Below are 19,111 nucleotides of genomic sequence, written 5' to 3'. Positions count from 1 at the left end.
GAAGAAATTGATTAAATCCATTCAGTACAACAAAAGATATAAGCGTTCAAAATCTTACATCATTTTTCTTCCGAAATTTTGAAAAGGGGCCCCTATATTGAAAGGTAAGTCGTTAGTCACGACAAAAAAAAACGCCCTTTTCAGGGCGACTATTTTCTTCTGATAAAAAGAGTTAATTTGATTTTCACTCCGATAATCATCAACGTACATTTCTGTGAGCATTGCACAAGTTTTTTTTTGCAATGCTCGTCAGACGCTTAATAATAGTTTCCCTCATCATGGCATTGACGATTTCACCCAATCTCTCAAAAGTTCACTCATCGATTTGGTGCTAAATCACAAATCGGCCGCGCAAGATTTCCCTCAATGGGTCTTGTTTTTCACACGCTACTACTGTCGATCGGTACGAGGTGGTGCTGCTGGCAAAAAATCCCCCCATCGGCGTGCTTTCTAACAAACACACACAGCCACCCGCCTGAGCATTTTTGGAGGGAAACGGAAAATTTCTGCTAATAATTCTTAGTAAAATATGATTGGTTGTGGTCCTGAAAAGGACCGTTTGTTGCTGTTTCGTTCTGGGGGGTGATGGGCACACACCAAATTTAGGCCCGCTCCCCACGGATCCGGCGAGCCAGTTGGATGTCTTTCGGCATGATGGTCACTCGCTTGGCATGGATAGCGCACAGATTGGTATCCTCGAACAAACCAACCAGGTAAGCCTCGCTGGCTTCTTGAAGGGCCATGACGGCTGAGCTCTGGAAGCGCAGATCGGTTTTGAAGTCCTGCGCGATCTCACGAACCAGACGCTGGAAGGGCAGCTTGCGGATTAGTAGCTCTGTCGACTTCTGATAGCGACGAATTTCTCGCAGCGCGACAGTTCCTGGTCTGTAGCGATGGGGCTTCTTAACGCCACCCGTAGCTGGGGCACTTTTACGGGCAGCCTTCGTTGCCAACTGTTTGCGGGGAGCTTTCCCTCCGGTGGACTTGCGGGCGGTCTGTTTCGTACGGGCCATGGCGCGAAAATGCTGCTCTACTACTGCTACCACTGTGGTGCTGTTCAAACGACGAATGATGACCAAAACAGACCGACCGATTTTTTTTATAGTCGCGAATAAACACTACTATATCGCCTGTCTCGCTCGTGTACGTGCCATGTGCCTTTTCGTTCTGTATACGGTTCGATTCGGCTACTATACTTCCCCCACCATTTCCATTCCGGAGCCAGTGTTGCCAGACTTGATTTTTTCAGCTTTTCATTAGATTTGCAAAAAAATATTCCTAAAAAGAAAAACTATGTATGAGCAAAAAAAATCGCCTAGAAATCAATAAAATTCCAACAGTAGAAGAATATCAAACAGAAATAGTTTGTTCATCAGTAACAATTTGTTCCATCATAGATCAGTATCAGATATCGATATTTAAGTACCATAGAAGCCAATATAACGTACCATGTAGACGGATGTATAGAAAATCTTTATAAGTTAAAAAAAAAAACCCGTTTGTTTTTCGATTTACTTTTTCTTTCTTTCTTTTTCAGGAGAATCAATTTCCGGGCAATCGTTTTCCAGGGAAAATGCTACCATGTCAGCATTAGTCCGGATAAAGCAGATTTCGGCAATCCCAAGCTACTAAAACAGTGGCAACAGTGAACTTCGTGTTCGCGCTATTTCCCCTTCAAACCAACACATCACGAGTAAGCATATAGATAGCAAAATGGTAATCTACCTAGGCGGCGGCGACTGAGAATGTGTGTGCATCAGTATAAAAGCGCTACTCAATGGGCCGAATTGCAACATTCGGTATTGGAATCTCGCTGCTGCAGGTGTGCTGCGCTAGCCTACTAAGCTATTACCTACAACAACCAAGAAGATGACTGGCCGTGGCAAAGGAGGCAAAGGGCTCGGCAAGGGAGGCGCTAAGCGGCACCGCAAGGTGCTTCGTGACAATATCCAGGGCATCACCAAACCCGCCATTCGTCGTCTGGCTCGACGTGGAGGAGTGAAGCGAATCTCCGGTTTGATATACGAGGAAACCCGTGGTGTGCTGAAGATTTTTCTGGAAAACGTTATCCGGGACGCTGTGACGTACACTGAACATGCCAAACGGAAGACCGTCACTGCGATGGATGTCGTCTATGCGCTTAAACGCCAGGGACGCACATTGTACGGTTTTGGTGGTTAAGCCCTACCACGACGTTCACGACAACACAAAAGGCCCTTTTCAGGGCCACCAAATGTTTAGAAAAAAGAATTAGTTTGAAATGTATCCTTCATATTTTCATTCATGTTGCAGGGGCGTACTGTTTAGTGTGCGATTTTGATTGATATGCGAGAGACCAGTGTTACGACAACGCGCTCAGTCGCTGGGTTTCCCTTTTTTGTCGTGACTAACGACTTACCTTTCAATATAGGGGCCCCTTTTCAAAATTTCGGAAGAAAAATGATGTAAGATTTTGAACGCTTATATCTTTTGTTGTACTGAATGGATTTAATCAATTTCTTCGGCATTTTGTCGAAAATATTTGTACCAATGTTGTATTAAATTTTGGAATATGTAGGATATTCATTATCAACGGAAAAATAGTGTTTTGAAAAATCTTTCGAAAACGACTCGGAAAAGTGAAAATTTTCAGCCCATCCCGCACAGAGCCGTCAAAATGGTGCAGCGAATGAACAATAAAATAATGAAAAGTTTATATAAAGGTCCACTACATGTTTGTTCCTATGATTATTCGTATTGGGTTGCTTGACGAGAGCAGTTGGTGGGGGAAAGCCGGGATATTAATTTTGGTTAAGCCATTAGAAGTCGGACGGAAAGGAAAGGCTCATGCACGCCACGAGAACGAGCGAGAAAGCGATAGTAGTGCATATTAGCGAAAGCGTTACGTACATTTTGAACCTTATTAACTTTTCTTCTACAAAACGGATTGCCAATCTTGTTTCATAAATCGGAAGGAAAACGTTCAATGCTTGCTACCGATACGTTCTTTGCTATATAAAATTTGGTATAAAATTTGTTTAAATAGTAAAACTACTTTAAATGAAATCAACATTAATGATAAAACCTATAAATAGGGGTGTCGCAGCTTTTCTCAAAGCCAGACGTGTGTAAGACGCAGTGCATAACAGACGTGCGTGGTCGTGAGAAGCTGCATCGGACGACCAATCAAATCAGCTACCATCGGAGAGAAGAAGAAAAACGTTGGTAGAGGTGGTGGCGGTGAGAAGTCCAAAAAGCCAAAGGCTAAGAAACGCAGTCACTGAAAAGGCGGTAGTAACTGCCACTAAAAATGCCACCAAAACATCGAAGGCTGCAAAGCGTACTCATTCGGTGTGAGCTGCGAAAGGGGAAAGATCGTATGGATGTACGCAGTAAAAACAATCGTCGGCAAGGTTTGAATTGTTTTAAAAGATTCCCGTCTTGTATCAACATAGTTATCTACAAACCGTCCTTATTAGGACGAATACAAAATGGAAAAAGAATTCAATTAGAAAGTTTCTTTTATTAACTGGTATTAAATTTGCGCTTGGTAATTCTGTACTTTTACCAGTGAATCATAAGAAAATGTTTTTCTAATTTACAAACCCGAAGGTTTTTGCAAATCCTTCCAAAAAAATCAGTGAATGTGGCAACTCTACCCAGGGTGGCCAAATAGAATTCCTTAATATCGGTAGGGTCACTAAAAGTTTATCGGTAGTTATCGGTAGGCCGGGTTGTTGTCCCAAAAACGTAGTATTGACATAGAATTGTAAAATACTGACAACACAGATCTCAGACCAAATCCAACCCAAAAAATGAATGTTGGATGTGTCCACAATCAATAAAAATCGGTAGTTTTCGGTAGGAATAACAAAATATCGGTAGTTTTACCTTGGTCGTCTGTGAATCGGTAGGGAAGACCAAAATCGGTAGGACTACCGATAAATCGGTAGGTCTGGCCACCCTGACTCTACCACTAAGCGAAAGCTACACCAAAACGAATGATGAAAATATTTTCATTTATCGAACAAAAGGACGTCCTTCCATCTGCATTGTAAAGTCAATAAATAGGAACAGCTTGATGAAAAGTGTGCTCATTCGGCGTGAGCTGCGAAAGGGGAAAGATCGTACGGATGTACGCAGTAAAAACAATCGTCTGCAAGGTTTGAATTGTTTTAAAAGATTCCCGTCTTGAATCAACATAGTTATCTACAAACCGTCCTTATTAGGACGAATACAAAATGGAAAAAGAATTCAATTAGAAAGTTTCTTTTATTAACTGGTATTAAATTTGCGCTTGGTAATTCTGTACTTTTACCAGTGAATCATAAGAAAATGTTTTTCTAATTTACAAACCCGAAGGTTTTTGCAAATCCTTCCAAAAAAATCAGTGAATGTGGCAACTCTACCCAGGGTGGCCAAATAGAATTCCTTAATATCGGTAGGGTCACTAAAAGTTTATCGGTAGTTATCGGTAGGCCGGGTTGTTGTCCCAAAAACGTAGTATTGACATAGAATTGTAAAATACTGACAACACAGATCTCAGACCAAATCCAACCCAAAAAATGAATGTTGGATGTGTCCACAATCAATAAAAATCGGTAGTTTTCGGTAGGAATAACAAAATATCGGTAGTTTTACCTTGGTCGTCTGTGAATCGGTAGGGAAGACCAAAATCGGTAGGACTACCGATAAATCGGTAGGTCTGGCCACCCTGACTCTACCACTAAGCGAAAGCTACACCAAAACGAATGATGAAAATATTTTCATTTATCGAACAAAAGGACGTCCTTCCATCTGCATTGTAAAGTCAATAAATAGGAACACCATGATGAAAATCGTGCTCATTCGGTGTGAGCTGCGAAAGGGGAAAGATCGTACGGATGTACGCAGTAAAAACAATCGTCGGCAAGGTTTGAATTGTTTTAAAAGATTCCCGTCTTGAATCAACATAGTTATCCACAAACCGTCCTTATTAGGACAAAGGCAAAATGGAAAAAGAATTTAATTAGAAAGTTTCTTTTATTAACTAGTATTAAGTTTGCGCTTGGTAATTCTGTACTTTTACCAGTGAATCATAAGAAAATGTTTTTCCAATCTACAAACCCGAAGGTTTTTGCAAATCCAAGAAAATCAGTGAATCTGGCAACTCTGCCACTAAGCGAAAGCTACACCAAAACGAATGATGAAAATATTTTCATTTATCGAACAAAAGGACGTCCTTCCATCTGCATTGTAAAGTCAATAAATAGGAACAGCTTGATGAAAAGTGTGCTCATTCGGCGTGAGCTGCGAAAGGGGAAAGATCGTACGGATGTACGCAGTAAAAACAATCGTCTGCAAGGTTTGAATTGTTTTAAAAGATTCCCGTCTTGAATCAACATAGTTATCCACAAACCGTCCTTATTAGGACGAAGGCAAAATGGAAAAAGAATTTAATTAGAAAGTTTCTTTTATTAACTAGTATTAAGTTTGCGCTTGGTAATTCTGTACTTTTACCAGTGAATCAGAAAATGTTTTTCTAATCTACAAACCCGAAGGTTTTTGCAAATCCTTCCAAAAAATCAGTGAATGTGGCAACTCTACCACTAAGCGAAAGCTACACCAAAACGAATGATGAAAATATTTTCATTTATCGAACAAAAAGGACGTCCTTCCATCTGCATTGTAAAGTCAATAAATAGGAACAGCTTGATGAAAAGTGTGCTCATTCGGCGTGAGCTGCGAAAGGGGAAAGATCGTACGGATGTACGCAGTGAAAACAATCGTCTGCAAGGTTTGAATTGTTTTAAAAGATTCCCGTCTTGAATCAACATAGTTATCCACAAACCGTCCTTATTAGGACAAAGGCAAAATGGAAAAAGAATTTAATTAGAAAGTTTCTTTTATTAACAAGTATTAAGTTTGCGCTTGGTAATTCTGTACTTTTACCAGTGAATCAGAAAATGTTTTTCTAATCTACAAACCCGAAGGTTTTTGCAAATCCTTCCAAAAAAATCAGTGAATGTGGCAACTCTACCACTAAGCGAAAGCTACATCAAAACAAATGATGAAAATATTTTCATTTATCGAACAAAAGGACGTCCTTCCATCTGCATTGTAAAGTCAATAAATAGGAACACCATGATGAAAATCGTGCTCATTCGGTGTGAGCTGCGAAAGGGGAAAGATCGTACGGATGTACGCAGTAAAAACAATCGTCGGCAAGGTTTGATTTGTTTTAAAAGATTCCCGTCTTGAATCAACATAGTTATCCACAAACCGTCCTTATTAGGACAAAGGCAAAATGGAAAAAGATGGGTTGGTAATGTATATGACATAACAGGGGTGTCGTGACCACACTTCGAAGCTATTTCAAATCTTGCAAAGCATAAATTGACATAATTTCAATGCTTGTTCCTTTATGAATGAAATGACAAATTTTCAGGTCAACGCGGCAATAACTTTGCAATTTATAGAACAATTTTATATTTTTAGTTATCATATATTAACTGTCATCTCTTCCAAACAACTTAACCCTCTGCTGCCAACCACGTGGTTGTGCAGGGTTAAGGAGAATCATTGTAAAATGTCCAATACATAATTTTATGTTGTTACCTCCACTAAAACCACTTCAGAACGCTCCCACCTGTCATACATGTACATTGTCTGCATGTTGAAATCATTATATGAAATTATTGACCTGTATTCAACGCGGAGAACTCGGTAATAAAATTGTTTTGCTGAATATACTAACGAACGGGATCCCCAGGAAAATTTCGCTGAGCCCGGTGAATCGAACTTAATGCGCAAAATTTAGCCATTTGAAGGAGATACAAGCAGAATTTTAAGAATATGAGCATCACGGTTATGTCCCGGACATTACCCGCCCCTAGTTTTTCGCTAAGCGTGTTCATTTCTGTACGGAAAAGATTCCGATGGCTGTTTCGAGAGATTTTAACATTGATATTTCAAAGCAAGAAAATTGTTCATTTCATGAATGAATGTCTCAACGAGCTTAGAATCCAGCGCATCCCCTATCAACGCAGACGCCAACAACAAAGGTTCTTTTCAGAACCACCATAATTATTATAAAGAATAACTTGAAACATTCCCACATATTTCATTGAGTATCATTCGATTTGAATTACAAGTCAAACGAGTAGTCACGACACTCCGGTTATGTCCTAGACATTACCCACCCATCTTTTTCTTTCTCCTGAGCTTGCGTATCATGGGACAAAACTGCTCGTTTCTCGATAGCAACGAACCGCCGACCGACTCTTTTTTTCGCGCGCGCGTTTTAGCTTACCACGCTTTCACCTACCTGTCTACCTATGAATTTGCGTACCTTTAACTGGTCTGAATGATAAAAGTAAAGTTGATGGCTGGTGAGTTAGTGCTGTATCAATCAGGAAGCAATTACAACACACACACACACACACACACACACACACACACACACACAGGAAGAGAGAGATTGAGCAACCGTAAAAAAAGTCCAGCTTGTGATCTGTGTCGGGGGACAATCGTTCCCATCGATGCGTGCGCTGAATGAAGCACCTGGGTGTGATGGTCGACGCGTGTGGTTTATCAGCTCACAGCCATGTCGACGACTATGTATGCGAGAAGTCTGCTACACAACGATGTAGCGAGTTGATCAGTACATACTAAATAATAGAATTTTGAGTTAGCCAAAGCAATTCGAAATAACACTGATGATTAGAGCACTAAAATCCAAATCCGCAACTAAAATGTTGGATTTTTTTCGAGGTATTTCTCTCTGTCTGTCTCTGCCGTCGAAACAAGAAAGCATTTCGCGAGCGCGTTGTACGGTTCTACGAGCAACACAAGAATCTCGGCGAAAAGTGCACGGTACAATATTTCAAAGGGGAAAACGTTGCGCCATCGACTGTTTACAACACCTTTCGACGCTGCAATCTCAATGCCGCTTGCCGGTTGATAAAAATTATTTTGGGTAAATATTTTGTTTTGCACGAAGCAAGTTACTTCCCTCGCAAAAAAAGCAAAAAAAAAAAAGAAAAAACACACAATCGTTCCCGAATACCCATTCGATTCCATTTGTACCCTAAAAAGCACAACCCGCTTCACAATTTGCTTCAGTGTTGCCCAATCGCAGATTTCTTCCGGATTTCGTTTTGAGAGCCACGAATTGCAAACAAGTGGACTGGTAGAAGATCACGAAATGTATTAGCAAAGTTGACATAGACGCCGTACTACGCGCCTGTTCCGACATCAAACGGAAGCTTCGCCGAACAGCATCCAATTACGGATCGGTTTGAAATGTTCACTAATTTTTGGCCAACAATGGAGAACGTATCTTCTAATTTCAATCAAATCGTTTGTCTTTTTTTTTTTTTTTGACAGGTTGAGAAAAAAAAAATCCAAAATTTGTGTTGCCACCCGTTAACTTTTTGTGTTTTAGTAATTTTAATAACGAAAGTTTTCAGCAAAGGACCAGCCGACCGAAACGTTTTCCGCAGGTCGCCAAATTACGAGCACTTCCGCTCGAGCAAATATGTACAAAAATGAAATAATTTTATATAGAGAGAAGTTTTCTTTCGATTGGATAGCACCGAAAAGGTTTTCCAATTGCTAGAAGGTTCAAATTAACCTATTTTCCACAATTCAATTTGCACGTGCCGCCATAGTCGGATACATGATTTGATAATATTCGGCCATACGCTTAACACAGAATGTTCAGCGGGTGTTAGTTTGGACGGTGCGGACAGTGCAGTAAATTGAATGCAAACTTCCAGTGTACTTTTCACAAGCAGTAATTCAATTTTGGTTGATTTAAAACAACAGTCCGTAAAATTTTACCGGCACCGATCGAATAGTAACTTTCAACCGTCATCTACGCGTTCCCAAACAGAGCCGATGAATACGATCCTAAACAACAGACACCGGACCCCCGGTTATCATATTCGCAGACTTGCATCATCGTGCATCCATCAACTCGTCGTCTACAACTGTGTGTGGAAGAAAACCAAACCAAACGAACGCGCAATGGCTGAAACTGCTATCGACGTTGCTGCCACGGCCCCTGCCGTCGTCGCCTCTCCGCCAGCTGCCAAAGCACCACCGAAGCAGGCGGCCAAGGCTAGCAAGAGTGACGCCAAGAAACCGAAAAAATCTTCAACCCATCCACCAGTGAGTGAGATGGTTCTGGCTGCCATCCGGACCCTGAAGGAACGGAGCGGATCATCACTGCAGGCGATCAAAAAGTACATCGCCGTCAACTACATGTGTGACGTCGCCAGGCTGGCTCCGTTTATCCGGAAGGCTTTGAAAACGGGTGTCGAGAAGGGAAACATCACCCAGACCAAGGGTACCGGTGCTTCCGGATCGTTTAAGGTGACGGTCGAAGCAAAGAAACCGGCTGGCGATAAGAAACCACCATCGGGTGCAGCGAAAAAACCGAAGAAATCGGCTACTAAATCCGGGGAGAAGAAAAATCCGCCGGCTGGTGGTGGTGAGAAAACCAGCAAGCCCAAGGCGGCGATCGCGGCCGCTAAGAAATCGGCTACGAAGAAAGCGAAAGCTGCTGCCCCTGCAAAGGCGGTAACGGCTGCCACTAAACAGAAAGCCACCAAACCATCGAAGGCTGCAGCGAACAAGCCGAAGGCACCTAAGCCAAAGAAGGCCGCCACCGCCCCGAAGAAGGTCACCGCCGGCAAGAAGTAAATTCCCGACAACGTGCGCGTCCTCCCAAAACAACAGTCCTTTTCAGGACTAACAAAATTGTAAAGAATTGATTGATGCTTTTTTTCCGTCAATGCTCCGTTCCCCCCATGAGTTTTCTAGCTTGAGCAGCACACCCGCATTCAACTGGCCCGCCGATTGGCAAGATAAATCAGTCGTTAGTTTGATTAAACAAATCACTATAGTAAATAGGCGCGGTTTCTTGCTCAGATAAACGTACGTACAGGTAAATTAATAGCAGGCCGTGGTTTTCTGTTGCCTTAACAAACAAACAAACAAACAGAGCAAGTATAATATTACTCTGATTAGCAAACAACGCGCTTATTTTGGCTATAATAAAACAGAGAAAAATTGGCTGGCACAATAAACAAACGAACGAACGATAATTACCGATTTTTTAGCCTAAATTGGCGAACGTATTGTATTGATCGATCAACTTTGAGATTACAAATTGTGTTGGGTACGGTTTCTACGAAGATCAAAAGTTTGAAGACTGGGAAGTTTATTGTATTAACAAGTATGATCCAGAAGTGTGTTCTTTTTGCGGCAGAATTTTCTCACACGCTGGGGGTCGGTCATATAATGGGCTGTTTTAAACTGAATAGAATAGACGACAAAAAGACCGTTTTCCGTCTTAACGAAAAACAGTCAACTAGCGCGGTAAGGGGAAAGACTACTTCCACAAACTACAGCAAAACACATTTGATTAGAAAAATGGACAGAGAAAAAAATGACAACCTTTTTAGCTCTAATGAAACAAACAAACAACAACAACTAATGTTTATATAAACTATGTGTACATTTCAATTCAACTCTTTACCAGAACGTGTTTTGGTGGCCCTGAAAAGGGCCGATGACGATGGTGTGTGACATCCGGCGGCGGGGCGGGCGACGATTTACTTCGAGCTGGTATACTTGGTAACGGCCTTGGTACCTTCCGATACGGCATGTTTGGCCAGCTCGCCCGGTAACAGCAAACGAACGGCGGTCTGTACCTCGCGGGAGGTGATCGTCGACCGTCGGTTGTAATGGGCCAGACGAGATGCTTCGTTAGCAATACGCTCGAAGATGTCGTTCACGAAGCTATTCATGATGCTCATCGCCTTCGACGAGACACCGGTGTCCGGATGGACCTGCTTCAGCACCTTGTAGATGTAGATAGCGTAGCTTTCCTTGCGGCGTTGCTTTCGCTTCTTCTTCTCTCCTCCTCCTGCTTTTGTGGCGATGTTCTTCTGTGCCTTGCCACCGCCGCCGCCGGATTTTTTCACAGCCTTTCCGCTGGCTTTCGGTGCCATAGTAACGACGTGGTTGTGCTGCTGTTAACGATCTCGATGCGAACTGCGCTGACTGATTGGTAGCAAAAATCACTACATATCGCTTATATACGATCGTGTAGCGAGACGAAGGTTCGTCCTTTTTTGTGTTTAGCGCGTTTCGTTCGTTCGCTACTCCGCCCCTTTGGCGAACGATGTGCAATGAAGCGAATGCATAACAAGGGGTGCTGTGTGCGCGAGTGGCATCAGTGTTACTCGTATTGTCTACGTGACTACACACGAACGCGCACAGCGATAAACCTACGACAATGTCTGCACGCGGTAAAGGAGGAAAAGTGAAGGGAAAGCCAAAATCCCGCTCAGTTCGTGCCGGTCTCCAGTTCCCTGTTGGCCGAATTCACCGTCTGCTGAGGAAGGGAAATTATGCTGAACGTGTCGGTGCCGGAGCACCCGTCTACTTGGCAGCTGTAATGGAATATCTTGCCGCCGAAGTACTGGAGCTGGCAGGAAACGCTGCCCGCGATAACAAAAAGACCAGAATCATCCCCCGTCATCTGCAGCTGGCCATTCGAAATGACGAAGAGCTGAACAAACTGCTCTCCGGTGTGACCATTGCCCAGGGTGGCGTGTTGCCTAACATACAGGCCGTACTGCTGCCGAAGAAGACTGAAAAGAGGGCCTCCGCAGCAACTTAAATCCCGCTTCGCCCGAGCTGAAAAAAAAACGCCCTTTTCAGGGCGACTATTTTCTTCTGATAAAAAGAGTTAATTTGATTTTCACTCCGATAATCATCAACGTACATTTCTGTGAGCATTGCACAAGTTTTTTTTTGCAATGCTCGTCAGACGCTTAATAATAGTTTCCCTCATATCATGGCATTGACGATTTCACCCAATCTCTCAAAAGTTCACTCATCGATTTGGTGCTAAATCACAAATCGGCCGCGCAAGATTTCCCTCAATGGGTCTTGTTTTTCACACGCTACTACTGTCGATCGGTACGAGGTGGTGCTGCTGGCAAAAAATCCCCCCATCGGCGTGCTTTCTAACAAACACACACAGCCACCCGCCTGAGCATTTTTGGAGGGAAACGGAAAATTTCTGCTAATAATTCTTAGTAAAATATGATTGGTTGTGGTCCTGAAAAGGACCGTTTGTTGCTGTTTCGTTCTGGGGGGTGATGGGCACACACCAAATTTAGGCCCGCTCCCCACGGATCCGGCGAGCCAGTTGGATGTCTTTCGGCATGATGGTCACTCGCTTGGCATGGATAGCGCACAGATTGGTATCCTCGAACAAACCAACCAGGTAAGCCTCGCTGGCTTCTTGAAGGGCCATGACGGCTGAGCTCTGGAAGCGCAGATCGGTTTTGAAGTCCTGCGCGATCTCACGAACCAGACGCTGGAAGGGCAGCTTGCGGATTAGTAGCTCTGTCGACTTCTGATAGCGACGAATTTCTCGCAGCGCGACAGTTCCTGGTCTGTAGCGATGGGGCTTCTTAACGCCACCCGTAGCTGGGGCACTTTTACGGGCAGCCTTCGTTGCCAACTGTTTGCGGGGAGCTTTCCCTCCGGTGGACTTGCGGGCGGTCTGTTTCGTACGGGCCATGGCGCGAAAATGCTGCTCTACTACTGCTACCACTGTGGTGCTGTTCAAACGACGAATGATGACCAAAACAGACCGACCGATTTTTTTTATAGTCGCGAATAAACACTACTATATCGCCTGTCTCGCTCGTGTACGTGCCATGTGCCTTTTCGTTCTGTATACGGTTCGATTCGGCTACTATACTTCCCCCACCATTTCCATTCCGGAGCCAGTGTTGCCAGACTTGATTTTTTCAGCTTTTCATTAGATTTGCAAAAAAATATTCCTAAAAAGAAAAACTATGTATGAGCAAAAAAAATCGCCTAGAAATCAATAAAATTCCAACAGTAGAAGAATATCAAACAGAAATAGTTTGTTCATCAGTAACAATTTGTTCCATCATAGATCAGTATCAGATATCGATATTTAAGTACCATAGAAGCCAATATAACGTACCATGTAGACGGATGTATAGAAAATCTTTATAAGTTAAAAAAAAAAAACCCGTTTGTTTTTCGATTTACTTTTTCTTTCTTTCTTTTTCAGGAGAATCAATTTCCGGGCAATCGTTTTCCAGGGAAAATGCTACCATGCCAGCATTAGTCCGGATAAAGCAGATTTCGGCAATCCCAAGCTACTAAAACAGTGGCAACAGTGAACTTCGTGTTCGCGCTATTTCCCCTTCAAACCAACACATCACGAGTAAGCATATAGATAGCAAAATGGTAATCTACCTAGGCGGCGGCGACTGAGAATGTGTGTGCATCAGTATAAAAGCGCTACTCAATGGGCCGAATTGCAACATTCGGTATTGGAATCTCGCTGCTGCAGGTGTGCTGCGCTAGCCTACTAAGCTATTACCTACAACAACCAAGAAGATGACTGGCCGTGGCAAAGGAGGCAAAGGGCTCGGCAAGGGAGGCGCTAAGCGGCACCGCAAGGTGCTTCGTGACAATATCCAGGGCATCACCAAACCCGCCATTCGTCGTCTGGCTCGACGTGGAGGAGTGAAGCGAATCTCCGGTTTGATATACGAGGAAACCCGTGGTGTGCTGAAGATTTTTCTGGAAAACGTTATCCGGGACGCTGTGACGTACACTGAACATGCCAAACGGAAGACCGTCACTGCGATGGATGTCGTCTATGCGCTTAAACGCCAGGGACGCACATTGTACGGTTTTGGTGGTTAAGCCCTACCACGACGTTCACGACAACACAAAAGGCCCTTTTCAGGGCCACCAAATGTTTAGAAAAAAGAATTAGTTTGAAATGTATCCTTCATATTTTCATTCATGTTGCAGGGGCGTACTGTTTAGTGTGCGATTTTGATTGATATGCGAGAGACCAGTGTTACGACAACGCGCTCAGTCGCTGGGTTTCCCTTTTTTTTTTTTTTTTTTTCATATACGCATTTCCTTTTGTCGTGACTAACGACTTACCTTTCAATATAGGGGCCCCTTTTCAAAATTTCGGAAGAAAAATGATGTAAGATTTTGAACGCTTATATCTTTTGTTGTACTGAATGGATTTAATCAATTTCTTCGGCATTTTGTCGAAAATATTTGTACCAATGTTGTATTAAATTTTGGAATATGTAGGATATTCATTATCAACGGAAAAATAGTGTTTTGAAAAATCTTTCGAAAACGACTCGGAAAAGTGAAAATTTTCAGCCCATCCCGCACAGAGCCGTCAAAATGGTGCAGCGAATGAACAATAAAATAATGAAAAGTTTATATAAAGGTCCACTACATGTTTGTTCCTATGATTATTCGTATTGGGTTGCTTGACGAGAGCAGTTGGTGGGGGAAAGCCGGGATATTAATTTTGGTTAAGCCATTAGAAGTCGGACGGAAAGGAAAGGCTCATGCACGCCACGAGAACGAGCGAGAAAGCGATAGTAGTGCATATTAGCGAAAGCGTTACGTACATTTTGAACCTTATTAACTTTTCTTCTACAAAACGGATTGCCAATCTTGTTTCATAAATCGGAAGGAAAACATTCAATGCTTGCTACCGATACGTTCTTTGCTATATAAAATTTGGTATAAAATTTGTTTAAATAGTAAAACTACTTTAAATGAAATCAACATTAATGATAAAACCTATAAATAGGGGTGTCGCAGCTTTTCTCAAAGCCAGACGTGTGTAAGACGCAGTGCATAACAGACGTGCGTGGTCGTGAGAAGCTGCATCGGACGACCAATCAAATCAGCTACCATCGGAGAGAAGAAGAAAAACGTTGGTAGAGGTGGTGGCGGTGAGAAGTCCAAAAAGCCAAAGGCTAAGAAACGCAGTCACTGAAAAGGCGGTAGTAACTGCCACTAAAAATGCCACCAAAACATCGAAGGCTGCAAAGCGTACTCATTCGGTGTGAGCTGCGAAAGGGGAAAGATCGTATGGATGTACGCAGTAAAAACAATCGTCGGCAAGGTTTGAATTGTTTTAAAAGATTCCCGTCTTGTATCAACATAGTTATCTACAAACCGTCCTTATTAGGACGAATACAAAATGGAAAAAGAATTCAATTAGAAAGTTTCTTTTATTAACTGGTATTAAATTTGCGCTTGGTAATTCTGTACTTTTACCAGTGAATCATAAGAAAATGTTTTTCTAATTTACAAACCCGAAGGTTTTTGCAAATCCTTCCAAAAAAATCAGTGAATGTGGCAACTCTACCCAGGGTGGCCAAATAGAATTCCTTAATATCGGTAGGGTCACTAAAAGTTTATCGGTAGTTATCGGTAGGCCGGGTTGTTGTCCCAAAAACGTAGTATTGACATAGAATTGTAAAATACTGACAACACAGATCTCAGACCAAATCCAACCCAAAAAATGAATGTTGGATGTGTCCACAATCAATAAAAATCGGTAGTTTTCGGTAGGAATAACAAAATATCGGTAGTTTTACCTTGGTCGTCTGTGAATCGGTAGGGAAGACCAAAATCGGTAGGACTACCGATAAATCGGTAGGTCTGGCCACCCTGACTCTACCACTAAGCGAAAGCTACACCAAAACGAATGATGAAAATGTTTTCATTTATCGAACAAAAGGACGTCCTTCCATCTGCATTGTAAAGTCAATAAATAGGAACACCATGATGAAAATCGTGCTCATTCGGTGTGAGCTGCGAAAGGGGAAAGATCGTACGGATGTACGCAGTAAAAACAATCGTCGGCAAGGTTTGAATTGTTTTAAAAGATTCCCGTCTTGAATCAACATAGTTATCCACAAACCGTCCTTATTAGGACAAAGGCAAAATGGAAAAAGAATTTAATTAGAAAGTTTCTTTTATTAACTAGTATTAAGTTTGCGCTTGGTAATTCTGTACTTTTACCAGTGAATCATAAGAAAATGTTTTTCCAATCTACAAACCCGAAGGTTTTTGCAAATCCAAGAAAATCAGTGAATCTGGCAACTCTGCCACTAAGCGAAAGCTACACCAAAACGAATGATGAAAATATTTTCATTTATCGAACAAAAGGACGTCCTTCCATCTGCATTGTAAAGTCAATAAATAGGAACAGCTTGATGAAAATCGTGCTCATTCGGCGTGAGCTGCAAAAGGGGAAAGATCGTACGGATGTACGCAGTAAAAACAATCGTCTGCAAGGTTTGAATTGTTTTAAAAGATTCCCGTCTTGAATCAACATAGTTATCCACAAACCGTCCTTATTAGGACGAAGGCAAAATGGAAAAAGAATTTAATTAGAAAGTTTCTTTTATTAACTAGTATTAAGTTTGCGCTTGGTAATTCTATACTTTTACCAGTGAATCAGAAAATGTTTTTCTAATCTACAAACCCGAAGGTTTTTGCAAATCCTTCCAAAAAAATCAGTGAATGTGGCAACTCTACCACTAAGCGAAAGCTACACCAAAACGAATGATGAAAATATTTTCATTTATCGAACAAAAGGACGTCCTTCCATCTGCATTGTAAAGTCAATAAATAGGAACAGCTTGATGAAAAGTGTGCTCATTCGGCGTGAGCTGCGAAAGGGGAAAGATCGTACGGATGTACGCAGTAAAAACAATCGTCTGCAAGGTTTGAATTTTTTTAAAAGATTCCCGTCTTGAATCAACATAGTTATCCATAAACCGTCCTTATTAGGACAAAGGCAAAATGGAAAAAGAATTTAATTAGAAAGTTTCTTTTATTAACTAGTATTAAGTTTGCGCTTGGTAATTCTGTACTTTTACCAGTGAATCAGAAAATGTTTTTCTAATCTACAAACCCGAAGGTTTTTGCAAATCCTTCCAAAAAAATCAGTGAATGTGGCAACTCTACCACTAAGCGAAAGCTACACCAAAACGAATGATGAAAATATTTTCATTTATCGAACAAAAGGACGTCCTTCCATCTGCATTGTAAAGTCAATAAATAGGAACAGCTTGATGAAAAGTGTGCTCATTCGGCGTGAGCTGCGAAAGGGGAAAGATCGTACGGATGTACGCAGTAAAAACAATCGTCTGCAAGGTTTGAATTTTTTTAAAAGATTCCCGTCTTGAATCAACATAGTTATCCACAAACCGTCCTTATTAGGACAAAGGCAAAATGGAAAAAGAATTTAATTAGAAAGTTTCTTTTATTAACTAGTATTAAGTTTGCGCTTGGTAATTCTGTACTTTTACCAGTGAATCATAAGAAAATGTTTTTCCAATCTACAAACCCGAAGGTTTTTGCAAATCCTTCCAAGAAAATCGGTGAATCTGGCAACTCTGCCACGAATGATGAAAATATTTTCATTTATCGAACAAAAGGACGTCCTTCCATCTGCATTGTAAAGTCAATAAATAGGAACAGCTTGATGAAAATCGTGCTCATTCGGTGTGAGCTGCGAAAGGGGAAAGATCGTACGGATGTACGCAGTAAAAACAATCGTCGGCAAGGTTTGAATTGTTTTAAAAGATTCCCGTCTTGAATCAACATAGTTATCCACAAACCGTCCTTATTAGGACAAAGGCAAAATGGAAAAAGAATTTAATTAGAAAGTTTCTTTTATTAACTAGTATTAAGTTTGCGCTTGGTAATTCTGTACTTTTACCAGTGAATCATAAGAAAATGTTTTTCCAATCTACAAACCCGAAGGTTTTTGCAAATCCAAGAAAATCAGTGAATCTGGCAACTCTGCCACTAAGCGAAAGCTACACCAAAACGAATGATGAAAATATTTTCATTTATCGAACAAAAGGACGTCCTTCCATCTGCATTGTAAAGTCAATAAATAGGAACAGCTTGATGAAAAGTGTGCTCATTCGGCGTGAGCTGCAAAAGGGGAAAGATCGTACGGATGTACGCAGTAAAAACAATCGTCTGCAAGGTTTGAATTGTTTTAAAAGATTCCCGTCTTGAATCAACATAGTTATCCACAAACCGTCCTTATTAGGACAAAGGCAAAATGGAAAAAGAATTTAATTAGAAAGTTTCTTTTATTAACAAGTATTAAGTTTGCGCTTGGTAATTCTGTACTTTTACCAGTGAATCAGAAAATGTTTTTCTAATCTACAAACCCGAAGGTTTTTGCAAATCCTTCCAAAAAAATCAGTGAATGTGGCAACTCTACCACTAAGCGAAAGCTACATCAAAACAAATGATGAAAATATTTTCATTTATCGAACAAAAGGACGTCCTTCCATCTGCATTGTAAAGTCAATAAATAGGAACACCATGATGAAAATCGTGCTCATTCGGTGTGAGCTGCGAAAGGGGAAAGATCGTACGGATGTACGCAGTAAAAACAATCGTCGGCAAGGTTTGATTTGTTTTAAAAGATTCCCGTCTTGAATCAACATAGTTATCCACAAACCGTCCTTATTAGGACAAAGGCAAAATGGAAAAAGATGGGTTGGTAATGTATATGACATAACAGGGGTGTCGTGACCACACTTCGAAGCTATTTCAAATCTTGCAAAGCATAAATTGACATAATTTCAATGCTTGTTCCTTTATGAATGAAATGACAAATTTTCAGGTCAACGCGGCAATAACTTTGCAATTTATAGAACAATTTTATATTTTTAGTTATCATATATTAACTGTCATCTCTTCCAAACAACTTAACCCTCTGCTGCCAACCACGTGGTTGTGCAGGGTTAAGGAGAATCATTGTAAAATGTCCAATACATAATTTTATGTTGTTACCTCCACTAAAACCACTTCAGAACGCTCCCACCTGTCATACATGTACATTGTCTGCATGTTGAAATCATTATATGAAATTATTGACCTGTATTCAACGCGGAGAACTCGGTAATAAAATTGTTTTGCTGAATATACTAACGAACGGGATCCCCAGGAAAATTTCGCTGAGCCCGGTGAATCGAACTTAATGCGCAAAATTTAGCCATTTGAAGGAGATACAAGCAGAATTTTAAGAATATGAGCATCACGGTTATGTCCCGGACATTACCCGCCCCTAGTTTTTCGCTAAGCGTGTTCATTTCTGTACGGAAAAGATTCCGATGGCTGTTTCGAGAGATTTTAACATTGATATTTCAAAGCAAGAAAATTGTTCATTTCATGAATGAATGTCTCAACGAGCTTAGAATCCAGCGCATCCCCTATC

The 19,111-nt window shown here is 41.4% G+C and overlaps 7 protein-coding genes across 7 annotated transcripts; 4 read left to right on the top strand and 3 right to left on the bottom strand.

The window, feature by feature from the left end:
• Positions 1 to 602: 602 nt before the first annotated feature.
• LOC131694633 (histone H3) lies at positions 603 to 1,016 on the bottom strand. Its single transcript, XM_058983111.1, has one exon. The coding sequence runs from the start codon at positions 1,011 to 1,013 to the stop codon at positions 603 to 605; it is 411 nt and encodes a 136-aa protein (XP_058839094.1). The 5' UTR covers positions 1,014 to 1,016.
• Positions 1,017 to 1,621: 605 nt separating this feature from the next.
• LOC131694639 (histone H4-like) lies at positions 1,622 to 2,181 on the top strand. The gene has a single exon (XM_058983119.1). The coding sequence runs from the start codon at positions 1,870 to 1,872 to the stop codon at positions 2,179 to 2,181; it is 312 nt and encodes a 103-aa protein (XP_058839102.1). The 5' UTR covers positions 1,622 to 1,869.
• Positions 2,182 to 8,988: 6,807 nt separating this feature from the next.
• On the top strand, positions 8,989 to 9,834 carry LOC131694690 (histone H1A, sperm-like). Its single transcript, XM_058983169.1, has 2 exons — positions 8,989 to 9,543; positions 9,787 to 9,834. The coding sequence occupies exons 1-2, from the start codon at positions 8,989 to 8,991 to the stop codon at positions 9,832 to 9,834; spliced, it is 603 nt and encodes a 200-aa protein (XP_058839152.1).
• A 716-nt stretch (positions 9,835 to 10,550) lies between these two features.
• On the bottom strand, positions 10,551 to 10,979 carry LOC131694689 (histone H2B-like). The gene has a single exon (XM_058983168.1). It carries the CDS (start codon positions 10,977 to 10,979, stop codon positions 10,581 to 10,583), a length of 399 nt encoding a protein of 132 aa, XP_058839151.1. The 3' UTR covers positions 10,551 to 10,580.
• Positions 10,980 to 11,266: 287 nt separating this feature from the next.
• Positions 11,267 to 11,653, top strand: LOC131694687 (histone H2A-like). The gene has a single exon (XM_058983167.1). The coding sequence runs from the start codon at positions 11,267 to 11,269 to the stop codon at positions 11,651 to 11,653; it is 387 nt and encodes a 128-aa protein (XP_058839150.1).
• Positions 11,654 to 12,154: 501 nt separating this feature from the next.
• LOC131694662 (histone H3) lies at positions 12,155 to 12,568 on the bottom strand. The gene has a single exon (XM_058983142.1). The coding sequence runs from the start codon at positions 12,563 to 12,565 to the stop codon at positions 12,155 to 12,157; it is 411 nt and encodes a 136-aa protein (XP_058839125.1). The 5' UTR covers positions 12,566 to 12,568.
• A 610-nt stretch (positions 12,569 to 13,178) lies between these two features.
• Positions 13,179 to 13,734, top strand: LOC131694635 (histone H4-like). Its single transcript, XM_058983115.1, has one exon. It carries the CDS (start codon positions 13,423 to 13,425, stop codon positions 13,732 to 13,734), a length of 312 nt encoding a protein of 103 aa, XP_058839098.1. The 5' UTR covers positions 13,179 to 13,422.
• Positions 13,735 to 19,111: the final 5,377 nt, after the last annotated feature.

The sequence above is a fragment of the Topomyia yanbarensis genome, unplaced genomic scaffold, assembly GCF_030247195.1.
Source record: "Topomyia yanbarensis strain Yona2022 unplaced genomic scaffold, ASM3024719v1 HiC_scaffold_12, whole genome shotgun sequence".
Taxonomy (NCBI): domain Eukaryota; kingdom Metazoa; phylum Arthropoda; class Insecta; order Diptera; family Culicidae; genus Topomyia; species Topomyia yanbarensis.
This window is presented reverse-complemented; position numbering and strand designations above follow the sequence as displayed.

Excerpts from the sequence above, each read along its gene's own strand:
- LOC131694639 (XM_058983119.1), top strand. The coding sequence starts at position 1,870 with ATGACTGGCCGTGGCAAAGGAGGCAAAGGGCTCGGCAAGGGAGGCGCT.
- LOC131694635 (XM_058983115.1), top strand. The coding sequence starts at position 13,423 with ATGACTGGCCGTGGCAAAGGAGGCAAAGGGCTCGGCAAGGGAGGCGCT.
- LOC131694689 (XM_058983168.1), bottom strand. The coding sequence starts at position 10,979 with ATGGCACCGAAAGCCAGCGGAAAGGCTGTGAAAAAATCCGGCGGCGGC.
- LOC131694687 (XM_058983167.1), top strand. The coding sequence starts at position 11,267 with ATGTCTGCACGCGGTAAAGGAGGAAAAGTGAAGGGAAAGCCAAAATCC.
- LOC131694690 (XM_058983169.1), top strand. The coding sequence starts at position 8,989 with ATGGCTGAAACTGCTATCGACGTTGCTGCCACGGCCCCTGCCGTCGTC. Across the intron at positions 9,544-9,786 it reads CTGCTGCCCCTGCAAAGGCG|CTTGAGCAGCACACCCGCAT; the intron begins GTAACGGCTGCC and ends TGAGTTTTCTAG.
- LOC131694662 (XM_058983142.1), bottom strand. The coding sequence starts at position 12,565 with ATGGCCCGTACGAAACAGACCGCCCGCAAGTCCACCGGAGGGAAAGCT.
- LOC131694633 (XM_058983111.1), bottom strand. The coding sequence starts at position 1,013 with ATGGCCCGTACGAAACAGACCGCCCGCAAGTCCACCGGAGGGAAAGCT.